This window comes from Salmo salar, chromosome 27, assembly GCF_965601325.2.
Source record: "Salmo salar chromosome 27, fSalSal1, whole genome shotgun sequence".
Taxonomy (NCBI): Eukaryota; Metazoa; Chordata; class Actinopteri; order Salmoniformes; family Salmonidae; genus Salmo; species Salmo salar.
In genome coordinates this window covers 39,920,844-39,940,837 of record NC_138317.1, presented here as the reverse complement: position 1 = coordinate 39,940,837, position 19,994 = coordinate 39,920,844, and the positions used below count along the sequence as shown (strand labels likewise).

Here is a 19,994-nt window from a genome sequence, read left to right as displayed (position 1 = left end):
CTATTAGGCTGGCCTCAGGGTGTTATTTAAGGTTCATATCATGTTGAACCACGTTCATACTTTGATTGCTTCCCAAATGGCACCCTATTACCTACATAAAGTAGTACACTACTGTTTAGCCCTCATGGGATGCAATCTTTATCGTGTTATTACCCCTGGTTATTACTTAACACTATAAATCTTTCCCCAATACCAATGCATTTTAATTCCAACTTCATAATCACTGTACCCATGTTCCTGATGTAAGCTATTTTGGTCTGAATGGTGGCCAACATGAACAATGTTCTCCTTTAGTCCATGTCAAATTAAACTCACAAACATCCTTGTCAGTTCCTGCTTTAGTACATAAAAAAAACTCCCACTTGGCAGGACAGTAGGTTGATGAAGGGGGATGCCTGTCTGTAAAAACACCTCTCCTCTCAGGAATTAGGAAAAAGAAAGCCATCTGGAATGTGAATATTTTGACCCCTTTGGGTCGCGTGGCATAACTCTTGTTTCCTGGGCTACACCCCGCCTCGCGGAGTATTTAAAAGTAGGGTTCCTCTCGTCCATGCCTCAGTCTAGCTAGCCCCTGGAGCCCTGCAGCGAGTCAACGAACAACTACCCGAGTGAGAGGAAACTCCCGTCTGTGTGTCTGTCACGCTGAACGAAAACAAACGTGTTGGACTGAGTTGCGCGCACGCTGTTGAAATAAACGAGGCAACAATGTCTGAGGGAATTATCACCAGAATTAGTCTTCTTCTGCTCATCATCAGCTCGGTATGTTTTTACATGTCATATAATCATATATCAATACATATATCAATAAAGTGTGGGATTTTGATGTATATACATTTGTGTAACTTTGTCACAACTTTGCATTTGATGTAATAATAGCTTATTCTTTCTTTCATTCACCCGGCTATTGTTATATGTTTTGTGTTGTCTTCATTGATATGTATTATTTAGTTATGTAAAATGTAAATTTAAAGTACAACTTATGGGAATGCATTGTGCACTTATAGCGGCTAAAACATCACATGGGTGTGTGGTCTCAGTGCAGCTCTGTAAAGCAGCCTACAGCAGCTCTGTAAAGCAGCCTACAGCAGCTCTCTAAAGTAGCCTACAGCAGTTCTGTAAAGTAGCCTACAGCAGCTCTGTAAAGTAGGCTACAGCAGCTCTCTAAAGTAGCCTACAGCAGCTCTCTAAAGTAGCCTACAGCAGTTCTGTAAAGTAGCCTACAGCAGCTCTCTAAAGTAGCCCAGCAGCTCTGTAAAGCAGCCTACAGCAGCTCTCTAAAGTAGCCTACAGCAGCTCTGTAAAGTAGCCTCCAGCAGCTCTCTAAAGTAGCCTACAGCAGCTCTCTAAAGTAGCCCAGCAGCTCTGTAAAGTAGCCTACAGCAGCTCTCTAAAGTAGCCCAGCAGTTCTGTAAAGTAGTCTACAGCAGCTCTCTAAAGTAGCCTACAGCAGCTCTGTAAAGTAGCCTACAGCAGCTCTGTAAAGTAGCCTACAGCAGCTCTGTAAAGTAGCCTACAGCAGCTCTCTAAAGTAGCCCAGCAGTTCTGTAAAGTAGTCTACAGCAGCTCTCTAAAGTAGCCTACAGCAGCTCTGTAAAGTAGCCTACAGCAGCTCTGTAAAGTACCCTACAGCAGCTCTGTAAAGCAGCCTACAGCAGCGCTGTAAACAATCGTATGTGATGACAAAGTAGTGTTGTTTTATTTGGGTGTCACTGTTAATAAATTACTAAATTATTGGACTCAAATGGGCTATGTTCTTGGGTGTCTTACTCATTGCTACTAAAGCGAACATCATGTGAGTACTGAGATACAGAATAAAAACAGTAGTTATAGGCTCCTAGTTGGACATCGGGTCTAAAATTAAGTGCCAAATAGCTTTTTTTTCCCACTAATAAAATTGTTAATGACTGAGTTAATCCAGGTTCTGCTAATTCTTTATAACTCAAATGTTTTAAACATCCGTTCTTAGAATAAAACGTGAAGATTTGACAGCATTTGAGTAGCCTATATTGATTTCCTCTTACATTCTTACAAGTCTCTTTTTATATATATATATTTTTAATATTTGTACAAAGGTAATGCTGTATGTAATAGCAGTGTCCATCACTCTCCATAGAAAACTCTCCCCATAGAAAAGTCTGCTAGAATTGATTTGCCTACATCGAGTTAAGTGTCTCCATCTAGTGGCAGTACGATGTATTACACGTGAGGTGTTACAAAAAAATCGCGAAGTAGCCTCTTACAACATTCTCTGCTTCTTTGACACACAGTACAGACCGCAGGAGGTTGGTGGCACCTTAATTGGGGAGGACGGCTCATAGTAATGGCTGGAGCGGAATCAGTGGAATGCTATCAAATACATCAAACACATGGCTTCCATGGTTTCCATGTGTTTGATGCCATTCCATTTGCTCCGTTCCGTCCATTACTATGAGCCGTCCTCCCCTGGTACAGACCTACCTCATTGCATTACTGGATCTGAACATTTTCCCTGGAGACGAATCCTGATATCAGACATTTTATCCACACTATCCTATACATTTTTCTTTTGCTTTTCTGACTTTTTTTATTTTTTGTTTAACATTATCCTATACATTTTCGAAAGCATTTCTGACTGTCGTTTTCTTCTGTCTATAGACAATGGCCCAGGACTGTTCCGATCCCTGTGATTGCCCGTCGGACCCCCCTCCATGCCCGTTTGGTACCAGCCTGGTTCTGGATGGCTGTGGTTGCTGTAAGGTGTGTGCCAGACAAGCCGGTGAGCCCTGTACCCTCCTGGAGCCATGTGACCACCACAAGGAGCTTTACTGTGATTATGCAATGCTGAGTGACACTGAGCACGGCATCTGCATGGGTGAGTTGAATTCTCCTGTCAACTATTAAAGAAAAGGGTAGCATGGCTTTAAGATCTCTATGGAGACTATGAACACTTCTTGGCTAGCCTATTGCAGAGATTGCTACATATTTTGTTTAGACTTTGCAACGGCTTTGGTTCTCATTATCCAAAGTGGGCAATCTCTGGGCTAAGCAATTTCCAATAGGTATTTACATGAGTTTGAACAATATAATGTAAAGCCTTTGAAATATGAAATCTAAAATGGCGTCTCCACCTCTGTGTTTCAGCCCAGGAAGGCCAGACGTGTGACCTGGGAGGGGTCATCTACCGCAGTGGAGAGACCTTTCAGCCCAGCTGCAAGCACCAGTGTGTCTGTATGAACGGAGAGATTGGCTGCGTACCAACCTGTGCCAACAGCGTGCTGCTGGCCTCTCCAGATTGCCCATACCCACACCGCATCCAGATCCCTGGGAAGTGCTGTGAGGAGTGGGTGTGTGATCAGAGTCCTCAGGACAACCCTTATCAGTCAGCCATGGCTGGTGAGTCTAACCTCCTACAAACTGGAACTCTTCCTTTGTCTGTCTGTCTGTCTGTCTGTCTGTCTGTCTGTCTGTCTGTCTGTCTGTCTGTCTGTCTGTCTGTCTGTCTGTCTGTCTGTCTGTCTGTCTGTCGCTTTCTCTCTCTCTCGTTCAAACTAACCGACTCTCCCTCTCCTCCTCTCTTTTTCACCACTGTTCACCTTTCCCTCTCCCCTCCTCTTCTCTCAGGATCTGAAATTCACCCCTTGGTCTCTTCTTCCCCTCTGTCAGTCTACAGAGAGGAGTCAGCCCACGGGCCGGTCCCGGCGGAGAGCCCCAGGGAGAACTGCATCGTCCAGACCACCAAATGGGACGAGTGCTCGGCCACCTGCGGCATGGGCGTGTCGTCCCGCGCCACCAATGACAACGAGCGGTGCCAGCTGGAGAGACAGACTCGTGTCTGTATGATCCGGTCCTGCCACGTGGAGCAAGAGAAGGACATCAAGGTGGGTACATGGACTAATACCATTATATAGTATAACAACATATAGAGGAATGTATTATATAGTATAACAACATATAGAGGAATGTATTATATAGTATAACAACATATAGAGGAATGTATTATATAGTATAACAACATATAGAGGAATGTATTATATAGTATAACAACATATAGAGGAATGTATTATATAGTATAACAACATATAGAGGAATGTATTATATAGTATAACAACATATAGAGGAATGTATTATATAGTATAACAACATATAGAGGAATGTATTATATAGTATAACAACATATAGAGGAATGTATTATATAGTATAACAACATATAGAGGAATGTATTATATAGTATAACAATATATAGAGGAATGTATTATATAGTATAACAACATATAGAGGAATGTATTATATAGTATAACAACATATAGAGGAACGTATTATATAGTGTATTACATAGCATATTACATAAGTATGACATAGAATTACATAACATGACATCACATGTTATTTTTCTCTGGCTCTAACCAGAATAGAAAGAGGAGTAGGAGGCCCCGGTGAAAAACTGAGCAAAGGGACAAGTACATTAGAGTGTCTAGTTTGAGAAACAGACGCCTCTCAAGTCCTCAACTGGCAGCTTCATTAAATAGTACCCTAAAAATACCAGTCTCAACGTCAACAGTGAAGAGGTGACTCAGGGATGCTGGCCTTCTAGGCAGAGTTCCTCTGTCCAGTATCTGTGTTCTTTTGCCCATCTTAATCTTTTATTTTTATTGGCCAGTCTGAGATATGGTTTTTTCTTTGCAACTCTGCCTAGAAGGTCAGCATCCCGGAGTCGTCTCTTCACTGTTGACGTTGAGACTGGTGTTTTAAGGGTACTATTTAATGAAGCTGCCAGTTGAGGACTTGTGAGGCGTCTGTTTCTCAAACTAGACACTCTAATGTACTTGTCCTCTTGCTCAGTTGTGCACCGGGGCCTCCCACTCCTCTTTCTATTATGGTTAGAGCCAGTTTGTGCTGTTCTGTGAACGGAGTAGTACACAGCATTGTACGAGATCTTCAGTTTCTTGGCAATTTCTCGCATGGAATAGCCTTCATTTCTCAGAACAAGAATAGACTGACGAGTTTCAGAAGAAATGTCTTTGTTTCTGGCCTTTTTGAGCCTGTAATAGAACCCACAAATGCTGATGCTCCAGATACTCAACTAGTCTAAAGAAGGCCAGTTTTATTGCTTCTTTAAATCAGAACAACAGCTTTCAGCTGTGCTAACGTAATTGCAAAAGGGTTTTTTAATGATCAATTAGCCTTTTAAAATGATAAACTTGGATTAGCTAACACAACGTACCATTGGAACACAGGAGTGATGGTTGCTGATAATGGGCCTCTGTAGATATTCCATACAAATCAGACGTTTCCAGCTACAATAGTCATTTACAACATTAACAATGTCTACACCGTATTTCTGATCAATTTGATGTTATTTTAATGGACAAAAAAATTGCTTTTCTTTCAAAAACAAGGACGTTTCTAAGTGACCCCAAACTTTTGAACGGTAGTGTAAATAAGCCATGTGTAGTGCAGTACAGGAACATAGCATGTCTTTGGCTCCTTATCGTTCACTCAAGGTGTAAAGGTTAAAGCCAAGCTGCCCTTAACCTGGTAGACAATGTAACAAGTTGTTCTCATCCTGAACTAACCACCATTCGTCTCCGTTCCACAGAGGGGGAAGAAGTGCGTACGGACCCCTAAGTCCCCACGCGGCATTCGTTTCTCTCTGTCAGGCTGCAGCAGCAGCAGGATCTACAAGCCCAAGTTTTGTGGTGTGTGTACGGACGGGCGCTGTTGCACCCCCCACACCACCATCACCGCCGAGGTGGAGTTCCACTGCCCCGAGGGAGACACCTTCAGACGCAAGATGATGTTCATCAAGACGTGCTCCTGCCACCACGACTGTCCACGAGACAATGACATCTTCCTGGCTTCGCACACACGCAGAATGATCGGGGACTATGACAACGATATGTAACCGACATGGCTGCCATACGCACTGCACAGATAACATTACATATACATACATATACACACACACACACACACACACACACACACACACACACACACACACACACACACACACACACACACACACACACACACACACACCACACACACACACACACACACACACACACACATATATACACACACACACACACACATATATACACACACACACATATATACACACACACACACACACATACATATACACACACACACACACACACACACACACACACACACATATACACACACACACACACACACACATATATACACACACACACATATATACACACACACACACACACATACATATACACACACACACACACACACACACACACACACACACACATATATACACACACACACACACACACATATATACACACACACACACACACACACATATATACACACACACACACACACATATATACACACACACATACACACACATACACACACACACACACACACACACACACACACACACACACACACACACTCACACACACACACATATATATATATATACACAGACACATACACACACACACACACACACACATATACACACACACACACACACACACACACACACACACACACACACACACACACACACACACACACACACACACACACACACACACAAGCACTGATAAAACTCCTTCACATCACTCCTCCACCACCGTCACACACTGATAGGCAGCTCTTTGAATTCCTGGACCCTGTCTCTACCTTACTACCCATAGGCATGTCAACCTGGTTGAATTCCTGGACCCTGTCTCTACTCTACTACCCATAGGCATGTCAACCTGGTTGAATTCCTGGACCCTGTCTCTACTCTACTACCCATAGGCATGTCAACCTGGTTGAATTCCTGGACCCTGTCTCTACTCTACTACCCATAGGCATGTCAACCTGGTTGAATTCCTGGACCCTGTCTCTACCTTACTACCCATAGGCATGTCAACCTGGCTGTGAGACTGAAAAAAATAATGTGTGATTTCAAGATACGAAGAAGTAGAGCATGAGATTTGCTCTTTACGTTTTTTTTATTTTTATTTAATTTGACCTTTTTTTTTTTAATGCGCAGCTCTAAAGTCACCTGGCTCTTTGATTGGTCTGCCTGTTTGTCTACAGAGATACTGAAGGGTGGCTCTGACGCACTGAGGGGTCAATGTTAGAGACAATGTTAGGCAAGAATATATTTATATTCACTGCTTAATTGCCATAGAAACAATGATATGGTAGTGTACAGATGAGAGGTAGGTAGCCTATGCCAGTGTCTCCCAACTCCGTACCCCCAACAGCGCACATTGTTGTTTTAGCCCAGGACAAAACACCTGATTCAACTTGTCAAGGGCTTGATGATTAGTTAACAAGTAGAATCAGGTGTGCTTGTCCAGGGCCACAACAAAAATATTTATTGTTGTGGGTACTGGAGGATGAGACCTGAGAAACACTGGCCTAGGTTGAGGGCGCACTGAACGGAGAGGCACTTACTGAACCAAATTTCACATCTTGACATAACATTTTAGAATATGACATTTAAAAAATATATTTTTCATATGTTAAAGATGAACAATACAGAATTTGTTTGAATTTATTGTAGTACTGGTATGTGCCTTGACATCTGTATAATATTGAGTGAATATATATAATTATAATTAAGAATGTCAATAATATTGTTTACTGTTTATTTAAAAAATAAAAGAAGGAATGAATGAAAGAAAGAAATTTGGCATTTTAACAAAAACACCTTGTGTAAATACTGAAAGACTGTGTACAGTTTAGTACTATAATTTATTACCTGTTTGTTGTTTAATCAATAACACCATGTTGAAGGTTGTTGTTGTTTAATTAATAACACCATGTTGAAGGTTGTTGTTTAATCAATAACACCATGTTGAAGGTTGTTGTTGTTTAATCAATAACACCATGTTGAAGGTTGTTGTTTAATTAATAACACCATGTTGAAGGTTGTTGTTTAATCAATAACACCATGTTGAAGGTTGTTGTTGTTTAATTAATAACACCATGTTGAAGGTTGTTGTTTAATCAATAACACCATGTTGAAGGTTGTTGTTTAATCAATAACACCATGTTGAAGGTTGTTGTTGTTTAATCAATAACACCATGTTGAAGGTTGTTGTTTAATCAATAACACCATGTTGAAGGTTGTTGTTTAATCAATAACACCATGTTGAAGGTTGTTGTTTAATCAATAACACCATGTTGAAGGTTGTTGTTTAATCAATAACACCATGTTGAAGGTTGTTGTTGTTTAATCAATAACACCATGTTGAAGGTTGTTGTTGTTTAATTAATAACACCATGTTGAAGGTTGTTGTTTAATCAATAACACCATGTTGAAGGTTGTTGTTTAATCAATAACACCATGTTGAAGGTTGTTGTTTAATCAATAACACCATGTTGAAGGTTGTTGTTGTTTAATCAATAACACCATGTTGAAGGTTGTTGTTGTTTAATCAATAACACCATGTTGAAGGTTGTTGTTTAATCAATAACATCATGTTGAAGGTTGTTGTTTAATCAATAACACCATGTTGAAGGTTGATGTTGTTTAATCAATAACACCATGTTGAAGGTTGTTGTTTAATCAATAACACCATGTTGAAGGTTGTTGTTTAATCAATAACACCATGTTGAAGGTTGTTGTTTAATCAATAACACCATGTTGAAGGTTGTTGTTGTTTAATCAATAACACCATGTTGAAGGTTGTTGTTGTTTAATCAATAACACCATGTTGAAGGTTGATGTTGTTTTATTAATAACACCATGTTGAAGGTTGTTGTTTAATTAATAACACCATGTTGAAGGTTGTTGTTGTTTAATCAATAACACCATGTTGAAGGTTGTTGTTTAATCAATAACACCATGTTGAAGGTTGTTGTTTAATTAATAACACCATGTTGAAGGTTGTTGTTTAATCAATAACATCATGTTGAAGGTTGTTGTTGTTTAATCAATAACACCATGTTGAAGGTTGTTGTTGTTTAATCAATAACACCATGTTGAAGGTTGTTGTTGTTTAATCAATAACACCATGTTGAAGGTTGTTGTTGTTTAATCAATAACACCATGTTGAAGGTTGTTGTTGTTTAATCAATAACACCATGTTGAAGTTTGTTGTTTAATCAATAACACCATGTTGAAGGTTGTTGTTGTTTAATCAATAACACCATGTTGAAGGTTGTTGTTGTTTAATCAATAACACCATGTTGAAGGTTGTTGTTTAATTAATAACACCATGTTGAAGGTTGATGTTTAGTCAATAACACCATGTTGAAGGTTGTTGTTGTATTATACTGTATCATACTTCTTTTTCACTGTAACCACCTGGCCAAGATACAAGTGAGTTCCTATTTGTTGCACTTTTGTCTATATCCAATTAAAGAAATTATATTTTTTATACATAAACTTATTTTCATCCTTTAGTCTCACCGTGTAAGTTGAACAATATTAATGTTTAAAGACTGCATAGAAACTGAGGCATTTCTTAAAATCGAAGGTCTAGAGAGAGGAGGGTAATTTCCCTGTTGTCAAAGCCAAAGAAGACTTGATGTACCCCACAACTGATGTGTCAAGAAATAGAAGCTGTCTATCAAGCACGGCGGTGGTGGGTTAATCATTAAAGAGCACATGAAAATAGGCTTATTAAGCCTCAAATGTGTTTAGGATGCGCACCATGGAGTAGCCTACTGCTGCAGCACCCCTCGTCTTATCAGAGCCACTGGCAGCCAGCCAGTTCTGGGAAGCTAGTATATCTAGCTATAAGGGGGGGGGTGTCTCACACATGTCAGTGTCTGGTTGATCATGGGGTTGTGTGTGAACGTCTGTGTGCTTGTGTGTGTACATGTGTATGGTGTTATGGGATATGTCGACGTGACGGGGTCCACAGTCGACTGCATCATTTGCAACCAGGAACTAGTACTTATGGGAAGGAATATTGTTTTAGGTGTTTGTTTTAAATATTTCATACCTTTTCTGCTTACTTACATGTGTCCTTTCACACACACACACACCCAGACAGAGCGTGCCCTACTTTCATGCACCTGGACTTCAGAATCCAGCCTGGCAGAAATAGAAGGTATGGGGAATTAGGAAATTGAGCACAAAGCAATTACTCTCTTCAACTCATGTTCATCCTCTCGTTCAATTTGAGATCAGTTCACCTTTCTGAAATGATAGTAATACGACAGTAATATGAGATGGACTGGAGCTCGTTATTGTTTGGAATCAAATGTATTTGTAGTAGCTGGTACTACTGTGTAGAAAGGACAATGTAGGTTCTGTTATTGTTTGTATTAATGTAGCTGGTGCTGTTTTGTTATTGTTTATATATATATATATATATATATATATATATATATATATATATATAGATAGATAGATAGATAGATAGATAGATAGATAGATAGATAGATAGATAGATAGATAGATAGATAGATAGATAGATAGATAGATAGATAGATAGATAGATAGATAGATAGATATGGCAATTTAGGTAGGTGGCCATGTTGCTCATGACAGGAAATGAGCAACATTACGATTTTGTGTATCAAAAATGGTGGATTACTTTTACTTTTAACCATAGGGCTCTGGTGAAACGTAATGCATCATACAGTATAGTGCCATTTGGGATGCACCCTATGAGCAGGCACTGACCTTATCCGTGGGTGGATATTACAACAGGCACATTTGTGGGGGATCATTATTAAACTGATGTGTAGAGTTATGTTATGAAGAGATGCTTCTCAGCACTATGATCGAGAGCGTATCCATCCCCCCCGTAGGCGGATGTGTGGGCATTCTAAAATTAGTCCCCAAATATGCAACACACAAAAAAAACATGGCGAAATAGAAAAACTGGAATGAATAAACAAAGAAGAAGGAAAAAAGACTGAGCCTAAATTGATGAAAAACTTTGTACACAGTAAATGCCAAGCGAATGCCACCAGGAGCCTAAGGGAAGGGCAGGCTGTTGAATGACTGACCAGCACAGACAGAGTCCCCACATGAACCCATGCATGACAGTTAGGAAGTCTTGTCATGTTTGGTTTCCTCTTCTCATGTTATCCGGTGAGAGGACCTCTTTCCCTAGAAAGCCCAATACACCTCTACAGAGATTCTATTTAGAAGGGTGATCAGCAGGTGAAGCACAAACAATTATGAGAATGTTCATTGTAGAATATGTTAAAATGATCACATCTGAGCTCTAGCTGAGCATATCCTATTATTTAGAAAACAGCAGTAAGTAAAGTTCATAGCGTCATACCCTACATTTGTAAGACAATGTGATAAAGTGTAAGCAATATTTTTAAATGGGGGTAACTCTTGAGTATTATTGATTACCATGAATATAGCATGTCCTAGTAGTATAGCAGTATAGCAGTGAAGAGCTTTGGCCCAGTAACTGTAAGGTTGCTGGTTTGAATCCCCGAACCTGTTGATGTGCCATGGAGCATGGTTTCCCAAACTCTGTCCTGCAATACACAACTACACAACTTTTCCCTAGCACTACACAATTTATTCAAATAACCAACTCATCATCAAGATTTGATTGTTTGACTCAGCTGTGTAATGCTAGGGGAAAAAACTAAACGTGCACCAAGGGAGGGCCCTAGGACCATGTTTGGGAAAACCTGTCCTTGAGCAAAGCAAGCACTTAACCCGAATTTCTCCTTTAAGTTGCTCTGGATAAGAGTGTCTGCTAAATTACTAAAATGTATACAGTACTAGTCAAAAGTTTGGACACACCTACTCATTCAATGTTTTTTTCTTTATTTTTTACTATTTTCTACATTGTAGAATAGTGAAGACATCAAAACTATGAAATAACATATATGGAATCATTTAGTAACCAATTCATTATTAAACAAATAAAAATATATTTTATGTTTGAGATTCTTCAACAGTAGCCACACCAATAATATTAAGAGAGCTGCTTAGACATTAGACTGGTGGAAATCTTCCCTTTGGTCTGATGAGTCCAAATTCAAAAGTTTTGGTTCCAACCGCTGTGTCTTTGTGAGACGCAGAGTAGGTGAACGGATGATCTCTGCATGTGTGGTTCCCATCGTGAAGCATGGAGGAGGAGGTGTCATGGTGTGGGGGTGCCTTGCAGGTGACACTGTCTGTGATTTATTTAGAATTTAAGGCACACTTAACCAGCATGGCTACCACAGCATTCTGCAGCGATACGCCATCCCATCTGGTTTGAGCTTAGTGGAACTACCATTTGTTTTTCAACAGGACAATGACCCAAAACACCACCTCCAGGCTGTGTAAGGGCTATTTGACCAAGAAGGAGAGTGTTGGTGCTGCATCAGATGACCTGGCCTCCACAATCACCCGCCCTCAACCCAAATGAGATGGTTTGGGATGAGTTGGACCGCAGAGTGAATGGAAGAGCAGCCAACAAGTGCTCAGCATATGTGGAAACTCCTTCAAGACTGTTGGAAAAGCATTCCTCATGAAGCTGGTTAAGAGAATGCCAAGAGTGTGCAAAGCTGTCATCAAGCCAAAGGGTGGCTACTTTGAAGAATCTGAAATATAAAATATATTTAGATTTGTTTAACACTTTTTTGGTTACTACATGATTCCATATGTGTTATTTCATAGTGTTGATGTCTTCACTATTATTCTACAATGTAGAAAATAGTTCAAATAAAGAAAAACCCTTGAATGAGTAGGTGTTCTAATACTTTTGACTGGTACTGTAAATGTAAAAATGAATATTTATTCAGCCTAATGATCAAGATTTCCCACCATCCCTTGACCTTTCCCGCAAAAGTGCATAACACCTCTGATCTCAGCACAGCACCTGTTGGGTGCGTAAACAAGTGCTGATTTAGCTTAGGGCCTGGTCTGTTTACAACCAACTCTTACAAGTCACTCATTACTCAACAACAACAACAAATATATAAAACACCAGCCAGTGGGTGTTGACTGTCAGTTATCCCAGTTCGTTGTCCGTGCGTAACGTTATCTATACATTACCACGGTACCTGGTTGAGATCACGCGCTTTGCTCCAATCACCGTCTTCCAGAGGCGGGTAAACGGCTGTCGCGCGCCCTCCGGAACGAACCCTTTCCGCTCTCCGGTCTCCACAGTGACGGTTATTTCTTTGGTTGTTGTTGACAGAGGACCGCTGCTGTGTTGGTGAGAAAGGCCAAAATGAAAAGAAACCACCACTGCACTAAATGGTAAATTACACAGGCATATAATAATAAGAAGAAATCGAAGATAACACGTTGTCATCCTCTCAGGTAAACCCATTTAGTCGATAACGTTGTCAACGGTATACGTTTAGTCTTTTTTTCTTCTGGAGCTTTCTGGAGCCGTTTCATTTGGGATGTACACTATGGACTACGTCTGGTCAACGTTAGTCAATGTTAGCGTGTAATTTGATGCTGTGGTGCAGTGGGTGTAGAAACTAACAACATTATTTAACATGTTATCTCGGGGAACACATTTTAGCAGGGTACGTTTTTATGTGGTGACTATTTTACTGTCATTTTATGGATTTTTTGTTTTGTCATACGTCGGTGTTTGACACTGAGTCGGTCCGCTTTCCTTTCCTCCTGTCATAGTTTAGTGTTGAATTGTCAGTTACCAATGGGAGTCAGCAGGCTACAGGCAAGGCAAGCCGAGGTAGTCGGTAGTCGGTTGGACTAACCGTAGATAGTCAGGTGGACTAGTGCATGGGAGTTTTAATACATCGGAGTGAAGAAGATTTCCGGTGCTATAGCCACCGGGAAGCCACCACTGGCACGAGAGCGCACGCCTTTTGTTAGTCATGCTATGGATGTGTCATCTGTCCTGTTCAGTGTGTGTGTGTGTGTGTGTGTGTGTAGGCCTACATGATGAGAATAATGATCTTTCATATTATATTACAATCTACAGCCTAGCGGTCAGAGCGTTGTGCTAGTATTCCCGAAAGGTTGCTTGTTTGAATCCAGGAGTCGACAATGTGAAAAATCTGTCGTTGTGCCCTTGTGCAAAGCTACTCAACCCGAATTGCTCCAGTGTTGCGGTTTATAATGGCTGACCCAGGCCGTGACCCCACTCTCTGAGGATGTCTCCCGGGGGGGGGGGGGGTGTTGAGATATGCAAAAAACGAATTTTCAAATTCACACATGCACATAATACAAACTTGTAGGCTTATGTGTGAAATAGGACAAAATAAATAAACAGCCACCAAATTATGATGATCATATATCATATTATAAGGGCCATGCGAAATAAATAACCCACACAGAGGTGGTGTTGCCTATGGTAACAAAGCGCTTTTGACTGAGGATGCTTCCAGTCGTGTGCATGGAATCTATGATAGGCTAGCTTTGGGACACATCGGGAGTCAGTGTATTAGCTACATACAGTATGTGTGTTGGTTGGACTAACACAGATTCCCGATGTTGTGTCCCAAAGCTATGATAGACTTACTATGGACCAAAAGTATAGGCTATTACGCACCACTGGTTTTATGGTTGTAATATATTGTATCCACACACTCATTGGCCTATTCATTTTGCTGGCTGCTGCATAGATACACTGGTTGGCAGCCGTAGTTCCCAGGCAGTCCGTTTCTGCGAACGCCAGCATCTCTCGCATCAGTCGGTAGCTCCGCCAGACAGTTTTTTGGTGATCCACTCGCGTAAATCCCTTGCGGCGGACACAGAAGGGAGAACGCACTTTAGTGGCCCAGTGGTAGGCTGACAACGCTGAGAAATTACGACTCTCCTCCGCACCCAAGATCCTTGGTCAGCGTCTACTCTCCTTAATTTGGCAGGCAGCGGGTCTTCGCTCATTTGAGAATTCAGGAGGTGGGTGTGGGAGCCTTTGTTGCAGTGGCAGCTGCCTTCCGCCCATTAAGGCGTTACGGGCAGCGCCCAACTTGTGATTGGTCAACAACAACAGAAACTAAACAACTTTGCAAAAAAAAAGCTCTAATATTTGTATACAAATTACACACACATATATATATACACAATATACATATATATACACAAATGTTTTTTTAATATACACTGCTCAAAAAAATAAAGGGAACACTAAAATAACACATCCTAGATCTGAATGAATGAAATAATCTTATTAAATACTTTTTTCTTTACATAATTTATCAACCCATGGAGGTCTGGATTTGGAGTCATTAAAGTGGAAAACCACACTACAGGCTGATCCAACTTTGATGTAATGTCCTTAAAACAAGTCAAAATGAGGCTCAGTAGTGTGTGTGGCCTCCACGTGCCTGTATGACCTCCCTACAACGCCTGGGCATGCTCCTGATGAGGTGGCGGATGGTCTCCTGAGGGATCTCCTCCCAGACCTGGACTAAAGCATCCGCCAACTCCTGGACAGTCTGTGGTGCAACGTGGCGTTGGTGGATGGAGCGAGACATGATGTCCTAGATGTGCTCAATTGGATTCAGGTCTGGGGAACGGGCGGGCCAGTCCATAGCATCAATGCCTTCCTCTTGCAGGAACTGCTGACACACTCCAGCCACATGAGGTCTAGCATTGTTTGCATTAGGAGGAACCCAGGGCCAACCGCACCAGCATATGGTCTCACAAGGGGTCTGAGGATCTCATCTCGGTACCTAATGGCAGTCAGGCTACCTCTGGCGAGCACATGGAGGGCTGTGCGGCCCCTCAAAGAAATGCCACCCCACACCATGACTGACCCACCGCCAAACCGGTCATGCTGGAGGATGTTGCAGGCAGCAGAACGTTCTCCACGGCGTCTCCAGACTCTGTCACGTCTGTCACATGTGCTCAGTGTGAACCTGCTTCATCTGTGAAGAGCCAGTGGCGAATTTGCCAATCTTGGTGTTCTCTGGCAAATGCCAAACGTCCTGCACGGTGTTGGGCTGTAAGCACAACCCCCACCTGTGGACGTCGGGCACTCATACCACCCTCATGGAGTCTGTTTCTGACCGTTTGAGCAGACACATGCACATTTGTGGCCTGCTGGAGGTCATTTTGCAGGGCTCTGGCAGTGCGCCTCCTGCTCCTCCTTGCACAAAGGCGGAGGTAGCGCTCCTGCTGCTGGGTTGTTGACCTCCTACGACCTCCTCCACGTCTCCTGATGTACTGGCCTGTCTCCTGGTAGCGCCTCCATGCTCTGGACACTACGCTGACAGACACAGCAAACCTTCTTGCCACAGCTCGCATTGATGTGCCATCCTGGATGAGCTGCACTACCTGAGCCACTTGTGTGGGTTGTAGACTCCGTCTCATGCTACCACTAGAGTGAAAGCACCACCAGCATTCAAAAGTGACCAAAACATCAGCCAGGAAGCATAGGAACTGAGAAGTGGTCTGTGGTCCCCACCTGCAGAACCACTCCTTTATTGGGGGTGTCTTGCTAATTGCCTATAATTTCCACCTGTTGTCTATTCCATTTGCACAACAGCATGTGAAATGTATTGTCAATCATTGTTGCTTCCTAAGTGGACAGTTTGATTTCACAGAAGTGTGATTGACTTGGAGTTACATTGTGTTGTTTAAGTGTTCCCTTTATTTTTTTGAGCATGCTCTTAAAAGTGGGTAAATGTGTACATTTTCCTGTTTTAAAACTATATTGTTTGAAACGAGCTGTTCAGTTACTACTCTGCCCCCCAGTGACAGCCAGCAGCAGCAGCTCTGCCTCCATAGGCTTTGCAACATTGCTTGGATTGTTTTGCCTCCTATTTGTTATGAGGGGGAACTGCCCCAATGAAATTGCAGGATTTCATAGCGTAAATTATAACAGTACAAAGTACATGCACCGTCCTGGGGCGTTCAAATGAGCGTCTGTTCAGTCAGAACCTATGGGTCTGCTCTAGTCTACTTCCCAATATAGTACCAAAGAACACTACATGGCCAAAAGTATGTGGACACCTGCTTGTCGAACATCTCATTCCAAAATCATGGGCATAAATATGGAGTTGATCCTCCCCTTTGCTTCTATAACAGCCTCCACTCTTCTGGGGAAGGCTTTCCACTAGATGTTGGAACATTGCTGCTGGGACTAGCTTCCATTCAGCCACAAGAGCATTAGTGAGGTGGGGCACTGATGTTAGGCGATTAGGCCTGGCTCACAGTCAGCCTTCCAATTCATCACAAAGGTGTTCGATGGGGTTGAGTTCAGGGCTCTGTGCAGGCAAGTCAAGTTCTTCCACACCGATCTCAACAAACCATTTCAGTATGGACCTCACTTTGTGCACAGGGGCATTGTCATGTTGAAACAGGAAAGGGCCTTCCCCAAACTCTTGCCACAAAGTCGGAAGCACAGAATCATCTAGAATGTCATGTTAATATTTCCCTTCACTGGAACTAAGAGGCCTGAACCATAAAAAACAGCCCCAGACTATTATTCCTCCTCCATCAAACTTCACAGTTGGCACTATGCATTGGGGCAGGTAGCATTCTCATGGCATCTGCCAAACCCAGATTTGTGCGTCGGACTGCCAGATGGTGTGACTCATCACTCCAGAGAATGCGTTTCCACTGCTCCAGAGTCCAATGGCGGCGAGCTTTACACCACTCTAGCCGACGCTTGGCATTACGCATGGTGATCTTAGGCTTCTGTGTGGCTGCTCGGCCATGGAAACACACTTCATGAAGCTCCTGACAAATAGTTATTGTCCTAACGTTGTTTCCAGAGGCCGTTTGGAACTCAGTAGTGAGTGTTGCAACCGAGGACTGACGATTTTTTACGCACTACGCGCTTCAGCACTTGGCGGTCCCTTTCTGTGAGCTTGTGTGGCCTACCACTTTGCGCCTGAGCCGTTGTTGCTCCCAGACGTTTCCACTTCACAATAACAGCCCTTACCGTTGACTGGGGCAGCTCTAGCAGGGCAGAAATTGACTTGTTGGAAGGTGGCATCCTATGACAGTGCCACTTTGGAAGTCACTGAGCTCTTCAGTAAGGCCATTCCTTGTCAATGTTTGTCTATGGAGATTGCATGGCTGTGTGCTAAATTTTATAAACTTGTCAGCAATGGGTGTGGCTGAAACAGCCGAATCCACTAATTTGAAGGGGTGTCCGTATACTTTTGTATATATAGTGTATGAGCCATAATACCCATAAAACCTAGCGGTCAAACAGGGAAATGATTCCAATGCTTTTTTCACCAATACTTTTTCGCATAGGGGATTTTAGAAACACTTTAAAATAAGGGCTGTGTTTCATGTAGGCTTACCCTGGTGTGACCTTTTGATAATTATAAGGAACTACAAATGTCATGATGGTCTGGACCAGACTGCCGAATTGAGGCAAAGGTAAGAATCTCTGGATTAAATATCTAATGTTAGCTAAAAGTAGTAATTAATAAATTGGATACATTTCTTTAAATGGACAATTCTGTGAACTGTCTTGTGTGAGTTTTAAATTGACACAATACCTGTTAGCAAAGGTGTCAGTTAGAGATGACGTGTAGGAGCTTGCAGGGATTTGTAGTCTTGCATGATGTCTACTTTGATGCTAATTAGCATTTTAAAATCTAAAAGTAAATAAAACTGAATATATTGATAAAAGTCACCTTTTCTGAGAGAGATTTACATTGTTATCAAAACGTCATGCCAGGGTAAGCCTACCGAGAGAAGGAGAGGGGGAGAGAGAGGGAGATGGGGAGAGAGTGAGAAATAGGGAGATAGCGAGTTAGAAAGAGGGAGATGGGGAGTTAGAAATAGGGAGAGGGAGATGTAGAGGGAGATGGGGAAGAGAGAGAGGGAGACGGAGCTGGGGGTGGGGAGAGAGAGAGGGAGATGAGGGAGAGGGGGGTGGGGGGAGAGAGAGAGGGGGGGAGAGGGAGATGGGGAGAGAGAGAAATAGAGAGAGAGAAATAGGGAGAGGGAGATGGGGGAGATGGGAGAGAGAGAGAGAAAGATGGGGGAGAGAGGGCGAGATGGGGGAGAGAGAGAGAAATAGGGAGACGGAGATGGGGAGAGAGGGAGATGGGGGAGAGAGAAATAGGGAGATGGAGAGAGAGATGGGGGAGAGAGAGAGAGAGAAATAGGGAAATAGGGAGATGGAGAGGGAGATGGGGAGAGAGAGAAATAAGCAGAGGGAGATGGGGAGAGGGAGATGGGGAGAGAGAGAAATAGGGAGATGGACAGAGAAAGGGGGAGAGGGAGATGGAGAGAGAGGGAGATGGGGGAGAGAGAGATAAATAGGGAGAGGGGGAGAGAGAGGGGGAGAGGGAGATGGGGAGAGAGAGAGAGAGAGAGAGAGAGAGGGGGGAGAGGGAGATAGGGGAGAGAGAAATAGGGAGATGGGGAGAGAGAGAGACAAATATGGAGAGGGAGATGGGGAGAGGGAGATGGGGAGAGAGAGAAATAGGGAGATGGACAGAGAAAGGGGGAGATGGAGAGGGAGATGGGGGAGAGAGAGAGAAATAGGGAGAGGGAGAGGGAGAGTGAGATAGGGAGAGAGAGAAATAGGGAGATGGGGTGGAGAGAGAGAGGGGGAGAGGGGGAGAGGGAGATGGGGAGAGAGAGAAATAGGGAGAGGGAGATGGAGAGAAGGGGGGAGAGGGAGATGGGGGAGAGAGAGAAATAGGGAGATGGAGATGGGGAGAAAGAGGGGGAGAGGGAGATGAGGAGAGAGAGGGGAGAGAGAGAGAAATAGGGGGAGAGGGAGATGGGGGAGAGAGAGAGAAATAGGGAGAGGGAGATGGAGAGAGAGGGGGAGAGGGAGAAATAGGGAGAGGGAGATGGGGGTAGAGAGAGAGAGAGAGAGGGGGGGGAGAGGGAGATGGGGGAGAGAGAGAGAAATAGGGAGATGGGGAGAGAGAGAGAGAAATATGGAGAGGGAGATGGGGGAGAGAGAGATAAATAGGGAGAGGGAGAGAGAGGGGGGGAGAGGGAGATAGGGGAAGAGAGAGAGAAATAGGGAGATGGGGAGAGAGAGAAATATGGAGAGGGAGATGGGGAGAGGGAGATGGGGAGATGGAGAGGGAGATGGGGGAGAGAGAGAAATAAGCAGAGGGAGATGGGGAGAGAGAAATAGGGAGATGGAGAGGGAGAGTGAGATAGGGAGAGAGAGAAATAGGGA

General features: G+C 42.9%; 1 protein-coding gene across 1 annotated transcript; it reads left to right on the top strand.

The window, feature by feature from the left end:
- Positions 1-569: 569 nt before the first annotated feature.
- LOC106589042 (CCN family member 2-like) lies at positions 570-6,024 on the top strand. Its single transcript, XM_014178705.3, has 5 exons — positions 570-759; positions 2,635-2,851; positions 3,121-3,372; positions 3,643-3,857; positions 5,576-6,024. The coding sequence occupies exons 1-5, from the start codon at positions 706-708 to the stop codon at positions 5,879-5,881; spliced, it is 1,044 nt and encodes a 347-aa protein (XP_014034180.1). The 5' UTR covers positions 570-705; the 3' UTR covers positions 5,882-6,024.
- The last annotated feature ends 13,970 nt before the right edge of the window (positions 6,025-19,994 follow it).